This window comes from Entelurus aequoreus, linkage group LG03 (genome assembly GCF_033978785.1).
Source record: "Entelurus aequoreus isolate RoL-2023_Sb linkage group LG03, RoL_Eaeq_v1.1, whole genome shotgun sequence".
NCBI classification, from domain to species: domain Eukaryota; kingdom Metazoa; phylum Chordata; class Actinopteri; order Syngnathiformes; family Syngnathidae; genus Entelurus; species Entelurus aequoreus.
In genome coordinates, this window is record NC_084733.1 from 47,457,745 (window position 1) to 47,473,992 (window position 16,248).

General features: G+C 42.7%; 1 protein-coding gene and 1 long non-coding RNA gene across 8 annotated transcripts in view; one reads left to right on the forward strand and one right to left on the reverse strand.

Moving 5' to 3' along the window:
• LOC133646522 (coiled-coil domain-containing protein 9B) overlaps nucleotides 1–16,248 on the forward strand; it is a 69,855-nt gene that overhangs the window by 28,795 nt on the left and 24,812 nt on the right. For 5 of the 7 annotated variants that reach the window (XM_062041971.1, XM_062041975.1, XM_062041970.1 and 2 more), the window contains exons 2-6: nucleotides 105–209; nucleotides 342–446; nucleotides 523–678; nucleotides 1,205–1,348; nucleotides 8,078–8,122. In XM_062041971.1, coding sequence (XP_061897955.1) covers nucleotides 105–209; nucleotides 342–446; nucleotides 523–678; nucleotides 1,205–1,348; nucleotides 8,078–8,122 — 555 coding nt within the window. The remainder of the gene's footprint in view (nucleotides 1–104; nucleotides 210–341; nucleotides 447–522; nucleotides 679–1,204; nucleotides 1,349–8,077; nucleotides 8,123–16,248) is intronic. The other 2 variants (XM_062041973.1, XM_062041974.1) reach the window with 1 other exon arrangement.
• LOC133646523 (uncharacterized) lies at nucleotides 15,408–16,034 on the reverse strand. The gene is made up of 3 exons (XR_009825307.1): nucleotides 16,021–16,034; nucleotides 15,618–15,883; nucleotides 15,408–15,492 (listed from the first exon to the last, which is right to left on the reverse strand). It is a non-coding gene; the product is annotated as an uncharacterized LOC133646523 (long non-coding RNA).

A 16,248-nucleotide genomic window follows, 5' to 3' on the forward strand; every position in this document is an offset into this window, starting at 1 on the left:
AGTTTAGTAGCAAGTTTGAAACCCCTGATTAAAGCATAAATAAAACTTTGAAACCAGATTATTTTTGTATTTGTTTTACACTTATGTATTATGTGCCCTTGCAGATGCCATGTGAAATGGCAAAAAGGGATCAAGAGAGGGACTTGGAGTTAGACAAGAAGATTGAGGCTCTTCGCAGGAAGAATGAAGCGCTCATGAAGAGATACAAGGTAAGAACAACTGCCCACAGGCGGCCAGAGGGGAACAAGCTTTGAGGAATTACAAAAAACAAATGCAAGCACTGTTGAAAACGCTCACATCTACTACGACTGTAGTTAATGTATCTGTTCGATTGCATTTAGGAGGTGGAAGAAGACAAGAAACGAGCAGAAGAGGAAGGGATGGCTGTGCATAGCCGAAGGGTCAAAGCTGACGACCTCACAATCACAATCAACAAGTCCACCTGTGTGAGTGTTCACTTTATGAGAAACTTTCTACATAATGAGTGTTTCACTGATTTGTATTGTCCGGGATGTGGAGCAGGAAAGTCGCATGGTGGTGACCAAGTCCTTCAACAGCGGCTCCACAAATAGTAATGGACACCAGCATGCAGGAGCAGGCAGAGGGGAAGAAATTGCTTCGCAGGGTGCAGACAGAGGAGTCCAGAAGCAGCTAATTGTCACGATGGCTGGCAAAAAGGCAAGACACTATCTTAAATCGGAATAATTTACTAAATCCTGGGATATTACTGGTATTAACATAACATGTTATTATTGCAGACATGCATTGAGATGTGTTTTCATTTGTTTGGCTGCCTTATTTGGACACAAGAGTGGATAAAATGTATGCAACACATTTTCAGCATTGCCTGAACAATGCAATTATACACCAATCAGAATCAGAATAAGAATCAGAAGTACTTTATTAATCCCAGAGGGGGAAATTAAGATGGTGTCAATTATACTGTACACATTCGTAGATATCCAACTCCAGCTTGCTGCCAAACAAATCATTAGTTAAACATAACCCCTTAGGTGAAAGTAATTAAAAGCTTGTTTGGTCTTGTTTAGATCTGCATTCTATCAAGAACCATTATTATGATTATAGTCACTCAGAGAGAATTTTGTCATACTATTTATTATGGTGCTGGTCGTCCTTACAAAGTTCCTTGATGTGCATCTTGGTACAATTATGACACAATGTTATCAATAACAACCATTTCCAGGGTAAGAGGGTGGTGAGTGAGAAAAGGCCAGACCACCCCTCAGATGTCAAGAGCCTGACCGATGAGGTACCAGCTGGAAGTGTGGAGGCGGCGGGGAAAGGAAAACAACCACGTCACATGACCAAGAAGGACATGACAGCACAGGTTGGAAGTACACATTGAAATATGCAGAGATAACACATTTAAAATGCATCTTCTACTCCAAAGCCCTGTTTGTGTTCCCTCTCATGCATCACTGAACTGTTTTACATATATGTCAGACAGGCCACGCCCCTCTGGCGGTGGTGCATAAAGGTTGGCAGACACAGGCAGTGCATCAAGGGGCGTGGGATTGGGGAGAGGAAGGGGCTATTACAACTACAATAGCTGCCGTTGTCTGATATGTTGTTCTGTTGAGTCAAAATTTACACACATACATGTAATTGTAGTCACGCCCCAAAGCAACAGGTTTTGTTTTAATGTGTATTTGTTACCTTGACATTTGGTGGAGGGTGGCATAGTCGTAAAAAAAGTGTTTCTCAATTAAAAAAAATGTATTTCTGACTTTTTTAGATGTGCTTGAGGTTGTTAATTCCTATCATCAATCATGAACCTAACCTAAATTTTAACAACTGTACGAACCAACTAACTCATATAAAGTTTTAATTACATGTAAGGTGTACAAAATATGTTAACCACACCGTATATTGTAGGATGTGATAATGATTAAACACACAAGACCTGATCTACAAAAGGTTTGCATGTTCCAAATCACACACAAACTTGGTAGCGCAGACAAAGCTGATCCACTTAAATGAGTAAAATGTTACGGTTCAGCATGGTGAGGTGTTGTGGTCCCAATATGCAGGGGCAGAAGCAGCGTGCAGGTAAAAAAAAAAGTATTTTAAACCTTAAACAGGCAAGATACAAAGCAGATGCACGCACATGAAGCTCAAGGCAAAAACATAACGTTCTTAGCATCGCACGAAAACATAGGTCGTAGTATAGAGCTAACATGAAACATAAAGGCAAACAGTAATCCTGTGCCGACTGGATGGTGAGATGTGTATATAAAGGGTTTTGATTAGCGTTGGCAGCAGGTGGGAACACTAATTATTAAACAGAGGCAGGTGTTGAGTAAAAAGCACTCAGTCAGTGGTTAAGTCACTACGGGACGACACACAAAGAAAGTGGACACCAAAATAGGAGCGCTACACAGAAAATAATCTGCGTGCATGTCAACATATATGGCTGTCAGAAATAATAATACCGGTATTCAACATATTGTTGATTCAGAAATGATATAACTGCTGGATGACTTAAAAAGGATCTGCACTTTTTTGGAATGTTGTCTATCGTTCCAATACTTATGAGAGACAAGAAGGCAAAACCTTTTTGTATTTTTTTGCATTCTGATTTGTAAAAATCGTCTCGTTTTAGGTGGCGAGCAATGCATATATTGGAATTAATCCATTCTGCCTCTAAATCACTTTGAAAATGCATCCAAAAACCGCAAACAATACATCATTTACTTCCCGTAACCTGTATAATAACTAAGCTGTAGCAAAATTGTTATTGTAAGAGCGAACACTGAGGAACTCTTTTTCTACCGTAGTAATGCCTTGCGACGGCATGCTACGGCATTAGCCGTAAGCTAGCTATTGCATTAGAAGCTGAATGGCTTTTGAGTTTGTAATGCACAACACAATGCATTAAGACACTAATCTGTAGTGACTGAAAAACATGAACAATCATATTACAGTATCTGTCATGTTTTGTTTGTACACAGATAGCTCGACAGTGTATGTAGTTGTACTAACAAGCATGGCGTGCTGCATGTGTCAAGATCAATATTATAGTGAGTCACTCGATGGACAGTTGTACGTTTCGTCCAACTGGCTGGGAAGTTTTTTCCAGTTGATTTTGAGTAAGGCATTTATGTCAGCATAGCTAGGCTCCAAGTTCCACATTTGCAGGGTCAAGTCACGTTTTACTCCATCTTTGTGCTCGCTTCTATAAACAGCAGTTCATCCTCCGGATATTCAGCTTAAAAAAAATGACCAAATACGGTAAATATTGTACATATACTGTATATATATTGTTATGAACATGTCTGTTACTGCATTATATACATGTTTTTTTCAGTATGTATATAAAACATTGGATGGTTTTAGATGGCTTTGAAGGCTACAATTGTGACTACCATTAGAATAGAATAGAAAGTACTTTATTGATCCCTGGGGGAAATTCAGCTGCATTTTGCGAGCGTTTTTTTAATCATCTTTAGAATTCTAAAAAAAAAAAGACATGTGTCTCTCATAATGATTGTGAATGATAGACACATTTCCCCCAAAAGTGCAGTTTCCCCTTAAAGGCCTACTGAAATGAAATGTTCTTATTTAAACGGGGATAGCAGATCCATTCTATGTGTCATACTTGATCATTTCGCGATATTGCCATTTTTTTGCTGAAATTATTTAGTAGAGAACATCGACGATAAAGTTCGAAACTTTTGGTCGCTGATAAAAAAGCCTTGCCTGTACCGGAAGTAGTGTGACGTCACAGGTTGAAGGGCTCCTCACATTTGCACATTGTTTACACCAGCAGCGAGAGCGATTCGGACTGAGAAAGCGACGATTACCCCATTAATTTGGGCCAGGATGAAAGATTCGTGGATGAGGAACGTGAGAGTGAAGGATTAGAGTGCAGTGCAGGACGTATCTTTTTTCGCTTTGACCGTAACTTAGGTACAAGGGCTCATTGGATTCCACACTCTCCTTTTTCTATTGTGGATCACGGATTTGTATTTTAAACCACCTCGGATACTATATCCTCTTGAAAATGAGTCGAGAACGCGAAATGGACATTCACAATGACTTTTATCTCCACGACAATACATCGGCGAAGCACTTTAGCAACCGAGCTAACGTGATAGCATCGTGCTTAACTGCAGATAGAAACAGAAGAAATAAGCCCCTGACTGGAAGGATAGACAGAAGATCAACAATACTACCAAACCCTGGACCTGTAACCACACGGTTAATGCTGTGCCGCCTGGCGAAGCCTAGCAATGCTGTTGCTAACGACGCCATTGAAACTAACTTAGCTACGGGACCTCGACAGAGCTATGCTAAAAACATTAGCTCTCCACCTACGCCAGCCCTCATCTGCTCATCAACACCCATGCTCACCTGCGTTCCAGCGATCGACGGTGCGACGAAGGACTTCACCACGATGATCGGTGCGGTCGGCGGCACGGAGACGGAGGAAGTCAACCTAGACAGGTGAAGACAGCGGCGCGGCGGCGGACGCCGTTGTAGCTTTCGACGACACCCCGGCCGCCATCAGAGTCGGCAAGAAACATATTTCCCCAAAGTTACGTACGTGACATGCACATAGCGGCACGCACGTACGGGCAAGTGATCAAATGTTTGGAAGCCAAAGCTGTACTCACGGTAGCGCGTCTGCTATCCAACTCAAAGTCCTCCTGGTTGTGTTGCTGTAGCCAGCCGCTAATACACCGATCCCACCTACAGCTTTCTTCTTTGCTGTTAATTGAACAAATTGCAAAAGATTCACCAACACAGATGTCCAGAATACTGTGGAATTATGTGGTGAAAACAGACGACTTAAGCTGACCACCGTGCTATTCCAAAATGTCTGCTTCAACCCGTGACGTCACGCGCAAACGTCATCATACCAAAACGTTTTCAGCCGGAAGTTTCCCGGGAAATTTAAAATTGCGCTTTATAAGTTAACCCGGCCGTATTGGCATGTGTTGCAATGTTAAGATTTCATCATTGATATATAAACTATCAGACTGCGTGGTCGGTAGTAGTGGGTTTCAGTAGGCCTTTGAGGGGCTGATTAAAACGAATTGAATCGATGTGTTTTGGTGTCTGTCTATTATGATATATCTTCTAAATGAATAATTTTCTTGCAGTATGAACCATTGCACCATTGCAACCCTGCAGCGCCTCCCAGACTTTCTGTACTATATCGTAGTGTGCTGGGGGGGCAGTACATCTAAGAAGGACAGCTCCAGACTAGAGAAACTGATCAGGCGGGCCGGTTCTACGATCTGAATAAAACTGGACTCACCGGTGACGGTGGCAGAGAAGAGGACTGTGGAAAAACTAGTGAACATCCTGGATGATGCCAGTCACCCTCTGCATACCGTTATCAGTAGCCAGAGGAGCCTGTTCAGTGCTAGACTGCTTCATCCCAAGTGCAGGACTAATAGACTAAAAAACTCCTTTGTCCCACACGCCATTAGACTGTACAACTCCTCTCTGGGGGGGAGGGAGGGTACTCTGATGACAGGGGATGCAAAACAATAACAGTGCAATACTTTTTCATAACATGGTCACTACTGTCTAGTTTATTTTGTTGTATTCTTATTTTACTGTTATATTTTTATTCTCATTGTTGCTTTTTATTTTTATTGTAATATTTTTCTATTTTGTTTCCATTAATACCCCCATTATTTACTTTTTACTTTTTAAATTCGATCTCAATTCTGTAAACTGCTGCTGGAATTTTAATTTTCCTGAGGGAACTCTCCTGAAGGAATCAATAAAGTACTAGCTATCTATATATCTATCAGAGCGCACCTTCAGCATGCTAAAAGTAGGTTCTGTTGTCGAGATCACCTTTCAAATTAGCCTAGAAAATGTGGTTCATATTATATTTGTGTGCTGCAAGTCAACAACATGGCAAAACGCCAAGTTTGGACCATATGATGCCATAAACGTGGAGGGAAATGAGTGTCTCCATGGTGATTGCCAGTATACATGCAAAAACCTAATTAAAATAGGGTGGTCTGCACCACTTTTGTACTTGTTATTAATTGCACAAGGAGTTTTAGTAGATCACCCTAATAGTACATGCAATTGTAATAATTTAGCACTTGTTATTTGGATCTTAATAGGTCAGGCCCTTTGTGTATTCAAAATGGAAAAGTTCCCTGCACCCTAGAATAAAAAAAAAAATATGGCTTTGGCCATAATCCATATGATATATAAGAAATGGCTTACCAATACACACTTCTTTTGGTAACCTTGTTGGAGCGCTGCACTCTAATGTGTCCTATTGTAGTAGTATTCAATTGTTTTTAATAAACAAAGCTTGAGCAGGTGGTATGGTGACAGTGTGGTCAGATTCCGGATTAAAATCTTGGAGCTCTCAGTGGAGTTTGCATGTTCTACCTGTACTTGCCAGGGTTTTCATGCATGCCAGGTTAATTGGAGACTCCATAGGTGTAAATGTGATTAAGAGTTTGTCTGTAAGGGTCTTGTGATTGACTGGTAACCAATCTAGGGTGGATCCCAACTCTCAGGATAGGCTCCAGCTCACTCGTGATTCTGAACAATGAAATTAATAATTGACGCGTTAGCAGTCTTTCATGTGAAACATAATGTAATATGTTTCCAAGACCTCTTGCAAGTTATTGTTATTGATGTGTTGGCATGTGAGATGTCGCCTCCGATAAGAATTAATTTTACCATAGACCCCGTTTAGCACCGATATGCTGAGACACATGCACATGACGTACCCTCCCGGCTGTGGTGTGAAATGCCACACTACCACTGACCTTAGGGCCTCGGAGTATGAGGAAACCTTGAGACAGCTGCTCCGTCTGAAACTCGGTCACATGCACACACATGCTTGCTCGACGGTCCATCAATAAGCTGAAGCACATGCAGCTGATCCTCATCGCCGAAAGCACAGACACAGACAGTTCTGTCTCAGGAAGCGACACTAAAATAGTGGACGAGCAAGCTCTAAATCTTTGTGCTGAACAAGCTGTTCTTTTCTGTCCCTTTTATTTATCTGGTGCACTGAATCACCACTTGAATTACAGCTTGCGCTCCAGTGCACCAGTCATCTTTGACTCCCGGGTAATCTGTCTAGTGCTTTCTGCTGTTTACATAACCAGTACTACTATACCGGACATGTCATGTACTCTAAATGTCACCCACCTATCTGGTCTGAATAGCTTGCATAACACTGGTGGTAACAATACTGTGCATTGCTTGGAAATAAACAACTGAGAGAGAGGTGTGTCTATCAGGCAGATTGCAATGTCTTGAAGCAGGCGGCTGCTGTCTGATCACATACTTGGGGAAGGAGCGAGAGAAAGGGTGGCAAGAGAGGAGAACAAAAGCGGAGACCGCTGTCTGCTTTCCAGTCTCTTATTTCACCTTCTGTGCAACCTCAAGTGGTCTGCTCTGCATGATTTGTGTTGCCATTCCCTTCGCTCTGAAAAGGACAATTTGATCTAATTAACATTCAACTGCCTTCTTGCCCTGAAAAGGCTCATTATGCAGCCCAAAGAGAGAGGCCTGGCGAGGTGCCAGGAAAGAATTAGAGAGGAAGGAGTGTGAGACAGAGGACACATGACAATAACGAAAAGAAAGGTAGATTTTTGAGTTTGTGTATAAGTGGATGTGGATGCAGGTATCAGAGTGTGACATGCATGGGTCAATCTTTGTGGGTACTTTAGACTACCACCAACAGAGTTACCGTAATTATCCTCTTTATAGCAGTTGTGTTGCTGTTAATGACCAAACGAATCATCATAGCAGAGCAGAACATGCTGTCAAAAAAACACAAGTATCCTCTTGTCATATACTGAGTAAGCCACTTTGCAAACTGCTCTGATGACATCATTGCAGTGGAAATTGCCCCCAGGATGCTGTTACTAAGTCATGCTTTGACACAATCGGTCCACTAGAAAGCAGTGTTGGCCTCTAAATCTTCTATTTTTGTTGCTTCGCCTGCAGTTTATCATAGCAGGGATGTGATTCTTTTTTATTTACATTCAGCTTGTAGTTACCGAGGTATGCCTCTTTTATTTTTGTTAAATTCATTCTTCCTCTATCTCTTTTGCAGGGTAACTTCAAACAAGAGCAGAAACACACTGAGGAAGATTGCCAGGTAAATTAATATATTCATAATAATGTGCACAGCCAGAAAACATACAGTAGAACCTCCAAAGTCAAATTTCAATGTGCGCTTCACTTTACTAGTGTGTTTGTTTATGACACCACTATACAAGAACACCAAAGAGGACAAGTGTGAAGATAGCCATAGAGACAGTAATAGAACCTATTGCGTCCAGTTATGTAATACATTTTTAAATCAAACTTGAATTCATTTTATGCATGTTTTGTACTAAAAATAATTAAAGAAATGTTTCAATAATTTATGTTTTTAGTTCAAAATAACCAATTGAACACAATGAAAACATAAATTTCCACATGTTCCTGGCACAACCTCAACTAGTCAATCCTTGCATGTCAAATCACCAGCACAGCACTAACACGGTGCACCACGGGAAACAATAATAGTGTTTAGAAGACATTTCAATTATATTCTCATCAAAGACAGCATGGTAAGGTGGTAGGAATAAGTTTGCGGTACAATTTTACAAGAAACGCCCTATCATTTATTAACTTACAATTTACTTGCGTTGCTTTACACAAAACGAGGCCCCCACAGATTGCGAGGCTCTACGTACAGAGTGTCTTTTGCCGATTGGGAGGGCGCTGCTCTGTTACACACACAAACTTGTTAATTGGTATCGGTTGTAAGCAGTAGTCATCCCTCTGTGTTTGCATGTCATCAAACAGTGACGTGCAGTGAGGTTAATGGTTGTTGAGGCACTGACATTTATTTATCTTTAACTTATTGTGCTCTAATCAATGTTCAACTTATTTTCTACCTCTTATGTAACGGTGTTAAAAACATCACATTAAATGTACCAGAGCAGTTAATAATGGTGACGGTTTCAGTGCAAATTATACAGATTGTTTGGTTTCTAGTAATTGAAGTCTGAGAACAAAAACTTCATTAGAAATAGTCGACAGGTTGACATGCACAGTCCCTTTTTTAGTGTGCATCTGTGCCCTGCATGGCTGACGTGCAAAATGTCACTGGACTTGCTCAGAGCTGTTTTACCCATTAGGCTTGGAATAAACAAGCTGAGTGGAGAGGACAGGCTTCAAAGGGAACAAAAGTGATGTTGCTTGCTCGCTGCGGTCACGATCGGCTTAGCCGGAAGGACCACAACGCAGATCAAAAAATAAATACGAATAATAACAAAAAGAGCACTCAAAAAGGAGTGAGGAAAAAATAACTGAGGATGCACACTTAAGGTTTGAGGAACATAATTCGCACACAGAAGGCAACGCTGGTACTGAGCCATAAGGAACAAAGAGTGTGAGTGGAGCCAAAGCAGAGGAGATGTTCACTACAGGAAGGGTAAATAATCAGGAAATCTACTGGCGCTGAGTGAAGGGACTGGATAGCTTAAGTAGTAAAGGGAAAATGAGAATCAGGTGTGCGTGCAGGGGGCTATGCCCCGTGATCCAGAAACCAGCACAGCTGCCAGATCATGAAAGTTGCCTCCCTGCACGTTGCCTGCTCGTTTGCAGCTTGATGTACAAAACCCAAAACCAGTGAAGTTGGCACGTTGTGTAAATCGTGAATAAAAACAGAATACAATGATTTGCAAATCCTTTTCAACTTATATTCAATTGAATAGACTGCAAGACAAGATATTTCATGTTCGAACTGAGAAACATATTTTTTTTTGCTAATACTCATCAACTTACAATTTAATGGCAGAAAAACATGGCAAAAAAGTTGACAGCGGTATTTTTACCACTGTACTACACAGCCTTTCCTTTTAACAACACTCAGTAGACGTTTAGGAACTGAGGACACCAATTTCTGAAGCTTTTCAGGTGGAATTCTTTCCCATTTTTTCATGATGTACAGCTGAAGTTGTTCAACAATCGGGATCTCCGTTGTCGTATTTTATGCTTCATAATGCGCCACACATTTTCAATGGGAAACAGATCTGGACTACAGACAGGCTAGTCTAGTACCCGCACTCTTTTACTATAAAGCCACGCTGTTGTAACACGTGCAGAATGTGGCTTGGCATTGTCTTGCTGAAATAAGCAGGGGCGTTCATGAAAAATACATTCCTTGGATGCCAACATATGTTGCTCCAAAACCTTTATGTACCTTTCAGCATTAATGGCGCCTTCACATATATATAAGTTACCAATGCCTTGGGCATTAATACACCCCCATACCATCGCAGATGCTGGCTTTTGAACTTTGCGCAGATAACAATCCGGATGGTTCTTTTCCTCTTTGGTCCGGAGGACACGACGTCCACAGTTTCCAAAAGCAATTTTTGAAATGTGGACTCATCAGACCGCAGAACAATTTTCCACTTTGCTTCAGTCCATCGTAGATGAGCTCGGGCCCAGCGAAACCGGCGGCGTTTTTGGGTGTTGTTGATAAATGGCATTGGCTTTGCATAGTAGTTTTAACTTTCACTTACAGATGTAGCGCACTGTAGTTACTGACAGTGGTTTTTTGAAGTGTTCCTGAGCCCGTGTGGTGATATCCTTTACACACTGATGTCGGTTTTTGATGCAGTACCGCCTGAGGGATCGAAGGTCATGGGCAATCAATGTTGGTTTTCAGGCTTGCCACTTACATGCAGTGATTTCTCTAGATTCTCTGAACCTTTTGATGATATTACGGACCGTACTTGGTAAAATCCCTAAATTCCTTGCAATAGCTCGTTGAGAAATGTTGTTCTTAAACTGTTGGACAATTTGCTCACGCATTTGTTCAGAAAGTGGTGACCCTCGCTCCATCCCTGTTTGTGAATGACTGAGCATTTTATGTAAGCTGCTTTTATACCCAATCATGGCACCCACCTGTTCCCAATTAGCCTGTTCACCTGTGGGATGTTCCAAATAAGTGTTTGATGAACATTCCTCAACTTTCTCAGTCTTTTTTGCCACTTGTGCCAGCTTTTTTGATACATGTTGCAGACATCCAATTCAAAATGAGCTAATATTTGCAAAAAACAACAAATTTTACCAGTTCGAACATTGAGTATCTTGTCTTTGCAGTTTATTCAATTGAATATAGGTTGAAAAGGATTTGCAAATAATTGTATTCTATTTTTATTTACGATTTACACAACGTGCCAACTTCACTGGTTTTGGGTTTTGTACAAACGTACTTGGAATGGCTGCATAACAGGTTAAAGTTCAGACAACGCTTGACTGTGGCTGTAAAGCTAAACCAGCGATGACAATGCCATTCACGTCAAGCATTTACAACCATTACTAACCTTTGACTCATACAATCAAACTAAACGGTTTGTACACAAGTACAAGAGCAGTGTCTAACTTAAACAGAGATAATGATGCTCAGATTTCGTTATGGTTTGCAGAATTTGTTTCCTTAATTTCAAAAATATTATTACTCGTTCTCTGTATAATCACTATGCTCATGTTGGCACTTGTAATCTGAGTTTTGGTTCTCTCATTTAAAGCTGCTGTTTGTCACAGTTAGATCCGCCATCATTTTGAGCCATCATCTTCCTGGTTCAAAGCATTGAACATATATGCTCCTCCTATGCTAACGCACTAAGAAAAACGACAACATCTAAACACAAGGGTGGTGTTAGGAGTGACTTATGGTCTCTTTTACCTGTTTAATGAACTAATAGTTTTTTAAGAGTAAGCGATCATTCTTAGTTGCTTACAGTTTCGGCTGTCACTTCAGCTTTTTCCTCAGAAAGTCTCTGTTTTCTGATGTGACATATCTAAACACATCTGGCTGTGTTTTGGCCTCACACATCTCTTCATAAAAACTGTTTGTCTACACACAATATTTTTTTTCTATATTGTTTGGAGAATGTTTCTACACGGGAGTTGTGCCGCGTGTCGCTCTCCTCTGGCAACGGCAACAATCCTCTTGCAGGTTCACATATGAAAACTTTGAGTTTGAATTTATTTCGAACATGCATGCATACAACATGATACATCACAATTTTCAGTTTATCTTTTCAAATTGTTCGAAAAGGAGTAGGAAGAAGCAGAGCTTATTTAATCCTACCCCTTTTCCGGTGACGTGCGGTGAGGTTCATGGCTGATGAGGCACTGACTTCATCACAGTCAGATTTACAAACATATGAACCCTAAAGAGTATCTTATTCACCATTTGATTGGCAGCAGTTAACGGGTTATGTTTAAAAGCTCATACCAGCATTCTTCCCTGCTTGGCACTCAGCATCAAGGGTTGGAATTGGGGGTTGAATCACCAAAAATTATTCCCGGGCGTGGCGCCGCTGCTGCCCACTGCTCCCCTCACCTCACAGGGGGTGATCAAGGGATGGGTCAAATGCAGAGAACAAATTTCACCACACCTAGTGTGTGTGTGACAATCATTGGTACTTTTACTTAACTTTAACTTTACACATACAAACTGTAGCACACAAAAAAGCACATTTTATAAAAAAAACATTATTACGGTCTTACCTTTACTCATAAATTAACCGGCACAAGGAGGCGGGATTACTGCGAGCCTCAGCCATTGTGTCTTCGCAGCAGTTTTATGATCGCTCAGCTCAAGATATACGTTATGTGACGATCTGTCACTTCATTTCTGTTTGTCTCCTTGGTTTTTGTATCACTTCCGGTCAGTGCTCTTATTTTGTTACATTTCCTGTTCCGCGGAGCACTGTTTTCTCCTCACTTGCCGTTGATTGGCAGCCGGTCCACACCTGCTGCCAATCAGCATATGTCTATTTATGTTTTCGCTGGAGCACTCCTCAGTGTTCGATGATAAACTCTTTATGATTGGAATTGTTTTATGCAAGTCTGCTACATTTCTCTGTTGATGATAATTAAAATCATCTTACCTGCTCATCCTCCTGCTGGTTCTTGCATCTTGGGGACACACAAACAGCAGCCATGCGAGTTTCTCACAGTATCATCGAGCCAGAATGCTGTGTCCTCGCGAGAACCCCTGTCGGCGATGCACAGCCGATGTTCTGGACCGCACAATTCATCGAGGACTTGAAAGCCAGGTTTGTGCGGTCCCAGCCCACAGCAGGCTCGGACCTTCTCCCTCCGCCTCGACCGCCGGTTCCGGCTCTCCGACCGGCGCGGCCACCGCCGCCTTCCCTCCTCCCGACTAGGCCGCCGGCTCCGGCTCTCCGACCGGCGCGGCCACCGCCGCCTTCCCTCCTCCCGGCTAGGCCGCCAGCTCCGGCTCTCCGACCGGTGCGGCCGCCTTCCCCATCGCCTGCTGTGCGTCCTGTCACGGCTCCACGGCAATCGCCTGTGCCGGCGCGTCGACCTCCGGTTCCCACACCGCGTCGCACGCTGGTCGCAGCCCCGCGTCTTACGCCGGTCGCGGCGTAACAACGACCAACCCCGGCTGAGCGCCCAGCACCCGTTCCTGCTCCTAGGCAGCTTCCAGCAGCTGCATCACGGCTGCTATCCATTCCAGCACCCGCTCGTCCTGCCAGTCCGGCGAAGGCTCCAGTGGAGCCCACCGTGATGTCCTTCCTGGCCTCCTGCTGGGACTCTGCGAGGGACGTTTCGTTTTCCCTCCTCCTGGCCCCCTACCGCCCGTCCCTGGTTTTCGCACCGGGGGACATCAACAACCCGGAACTCCTTCTCCCAGTGGTGGACGGCGTCTGGCATCCGCCTACTGGAGGGGGGGCTACTACCAGCAGCGGTGCAGCCAAGCACACGCCGCTGTCATCCCCGCCATCGTCTCCTCCCACGGAGACATCATCGTCTCTGGCGGGCTTTCGCACGGCGCCGCCATCTCCATCATTGGTGGGACTCCGCACGACCCCGCCATCTTCCTGGTCGGCAGCGGATCCACCCATGACCACATCTCTGGCGGGCTTTTGCAGGGCGCCGCCATCTTCATTGTGATCATTGTCGACAACTCCGCCCATGACACCAGCTTCATCGTCGACGACTCCGCCCACGATGACATCTTTTCTGGCGCGCCTTCGCACGGCGCGGAGGTCTTCCACGTCACCGGCGGGACTCCCCAGGTAACAAGGGAACGTTATGTGAACGTTAGGAGAACGTTGTGGCATTGTTCTGGGAACGTTCGTTTATAACGTTCAAAGAACATTAGGTTGTGGAGTTCTGGCTTGGTTAGCAGAACGTTAGCCAAGAACGTAGGGCTAGAACGTTTAGGGAACTGTTTAGGAACATGCTATTTACATCTGTTTTTATGCTATATTGTCAGGAATAACACTCAAACAGAAATTTCAACAGAATTAATTATTTATTTGTGATAGTGATTTCAACAGAAATAATTCTTTATTAGTGATACAACAATAACAGTTACATACTTTTTCATAACATGGTCACTACTGCCTAGTTTCTCTTGTTATATTCTCATTTTACTGTTATATTTTTATTCTCATCGTTGCTTTTTATTTTTATTCTATTGTAATATTTTTCTATTTTGTCTCCATTTATACCCCCATTATTTACTTTTTACAATTTTGTACACTGCTGCTGGAATTTAAATTTTCCTGAGGGAACTCTCCCGAAGGAATCAATAAAGTACTATCTATCTATCTATCTATATAATACAAAAATGGGGACGGCGTGGCGAAGTTGGTAGAGTGGCCGTGCCAGCAATCGGAGGGTTGCTGGTTACTGGGGTTCAATCCCCACCTTCTTCCATCCTAGGCACATCCGTTGTGTCCTTGGGCAAGACCTGATGGCTGCTGGTAGCGCCTTGCATGGCAGCTCCCTCCATCAGTGTGTGAATGTGTGTGTGAATGGGTGAATGTGGAAATACTGTCAATTGCGCTTTGAGTACCTTGAAGGTAGAAAAGCGCTATACAAGTATGTACTTGTATAGCGCTTTTCTACCTTCAAGGTACTCAAAGCGCTTTGACATATAACCCATTTATCATTTATAAATGGAATGGAATGCAGTGGTCTTGGTCGTGCGCGTCAGTGTATCCTGCCCCTTCTTGGTTCTCTTCCTGGAAGTAAATCCATCCATCCATCTTCTTCCGCTTATCTGAGGTCGGGTCGCGGGGGCAGCAGCCCAAGCAGGGAAACCCAAATCCTGGAAGTAAATAATTATCACAAATACAACAAAGACAGCACTTGAATGTAGATTAATTGAATTGAATTAAAACATTGGCATAATTACTTTATCATTTACCTCTCATCTCACTCTGTTCTTTTGCTTGTTTCTTTTTCCTTTTTTGTCCTCCCTCTTAATTCCTCCTCTTCTCCTGCAAGTAGTTATAATTGCAAATTCAAAAGACATGCAGTGGAACTTCAATAAAATGGAATTCAAAATTGGGATATCTTCTCTTCTCCGTACCTCAAATTTTGAACCTCCCTTTCGAAAAGTGGCCAGTTTCAGGACCTCTCCAAGCTCACAATCCACTTCCGCTGTGGTCATCTGCTTGTAAACACCCCTGCATGCCTCTGCAATCACCAGCACAATTTAGAATTCCCTTTAGAATAAATACTGTAATAACAACAGCTAGATCGACCTTGTGAGCATACATGCAACATATGTTCAAAGATGCAAACCTATTATTAACACTTACTATTTATTATTCTGTAAAGGGGCAAGTCCTCAAACGCCACTTTTCCTGACTTTCCACGGAGGCCAAGCTGCTCCAGGACTTTGTTTGTGGCAATTTTCCTCAGCATTGTCCTCACCGTGTCTGCCAAATTCGGAACGTTCAGGCAGCATTCAAACCATATCACTGACGGGGCAAATTATTGTTTAACTAAACTACAAATAAATCCACCCTTCTTCAGAAGTCATTCGTTGGTCTTTGGTCAGTTTGGAAACTTTATAACAGCCAACCTGCACGAGAAATGTATGCTAGTTAGCGCCGGCGCGCATTTATACACAACGCTAAAACCGTAAAATGGTCTGAAATTAATCATGTAGGTTGGAAATTGTTATACAAAAACGTGCTTCGTATTTCACTCTTTCTATACTTGTGATAAATGGATGGCGCACCAAATTGATTTAAAATCGGGATTCTGGAAGTAGTTAGCCTTCGTCCTTTGTCTCACGGAGCAGCTTCAATTGTGCATGCGTGCAGTATTCGCCTTCTTCTTCTTCTTCTTCTTCTGATTTTCATGGCGGTTGGCAAGCAACCTTGTGTGTGCAATACCGCCACCTACTGTGCGTGCAGCCTTGACTCAGCCGGCGTCAGATTGTTC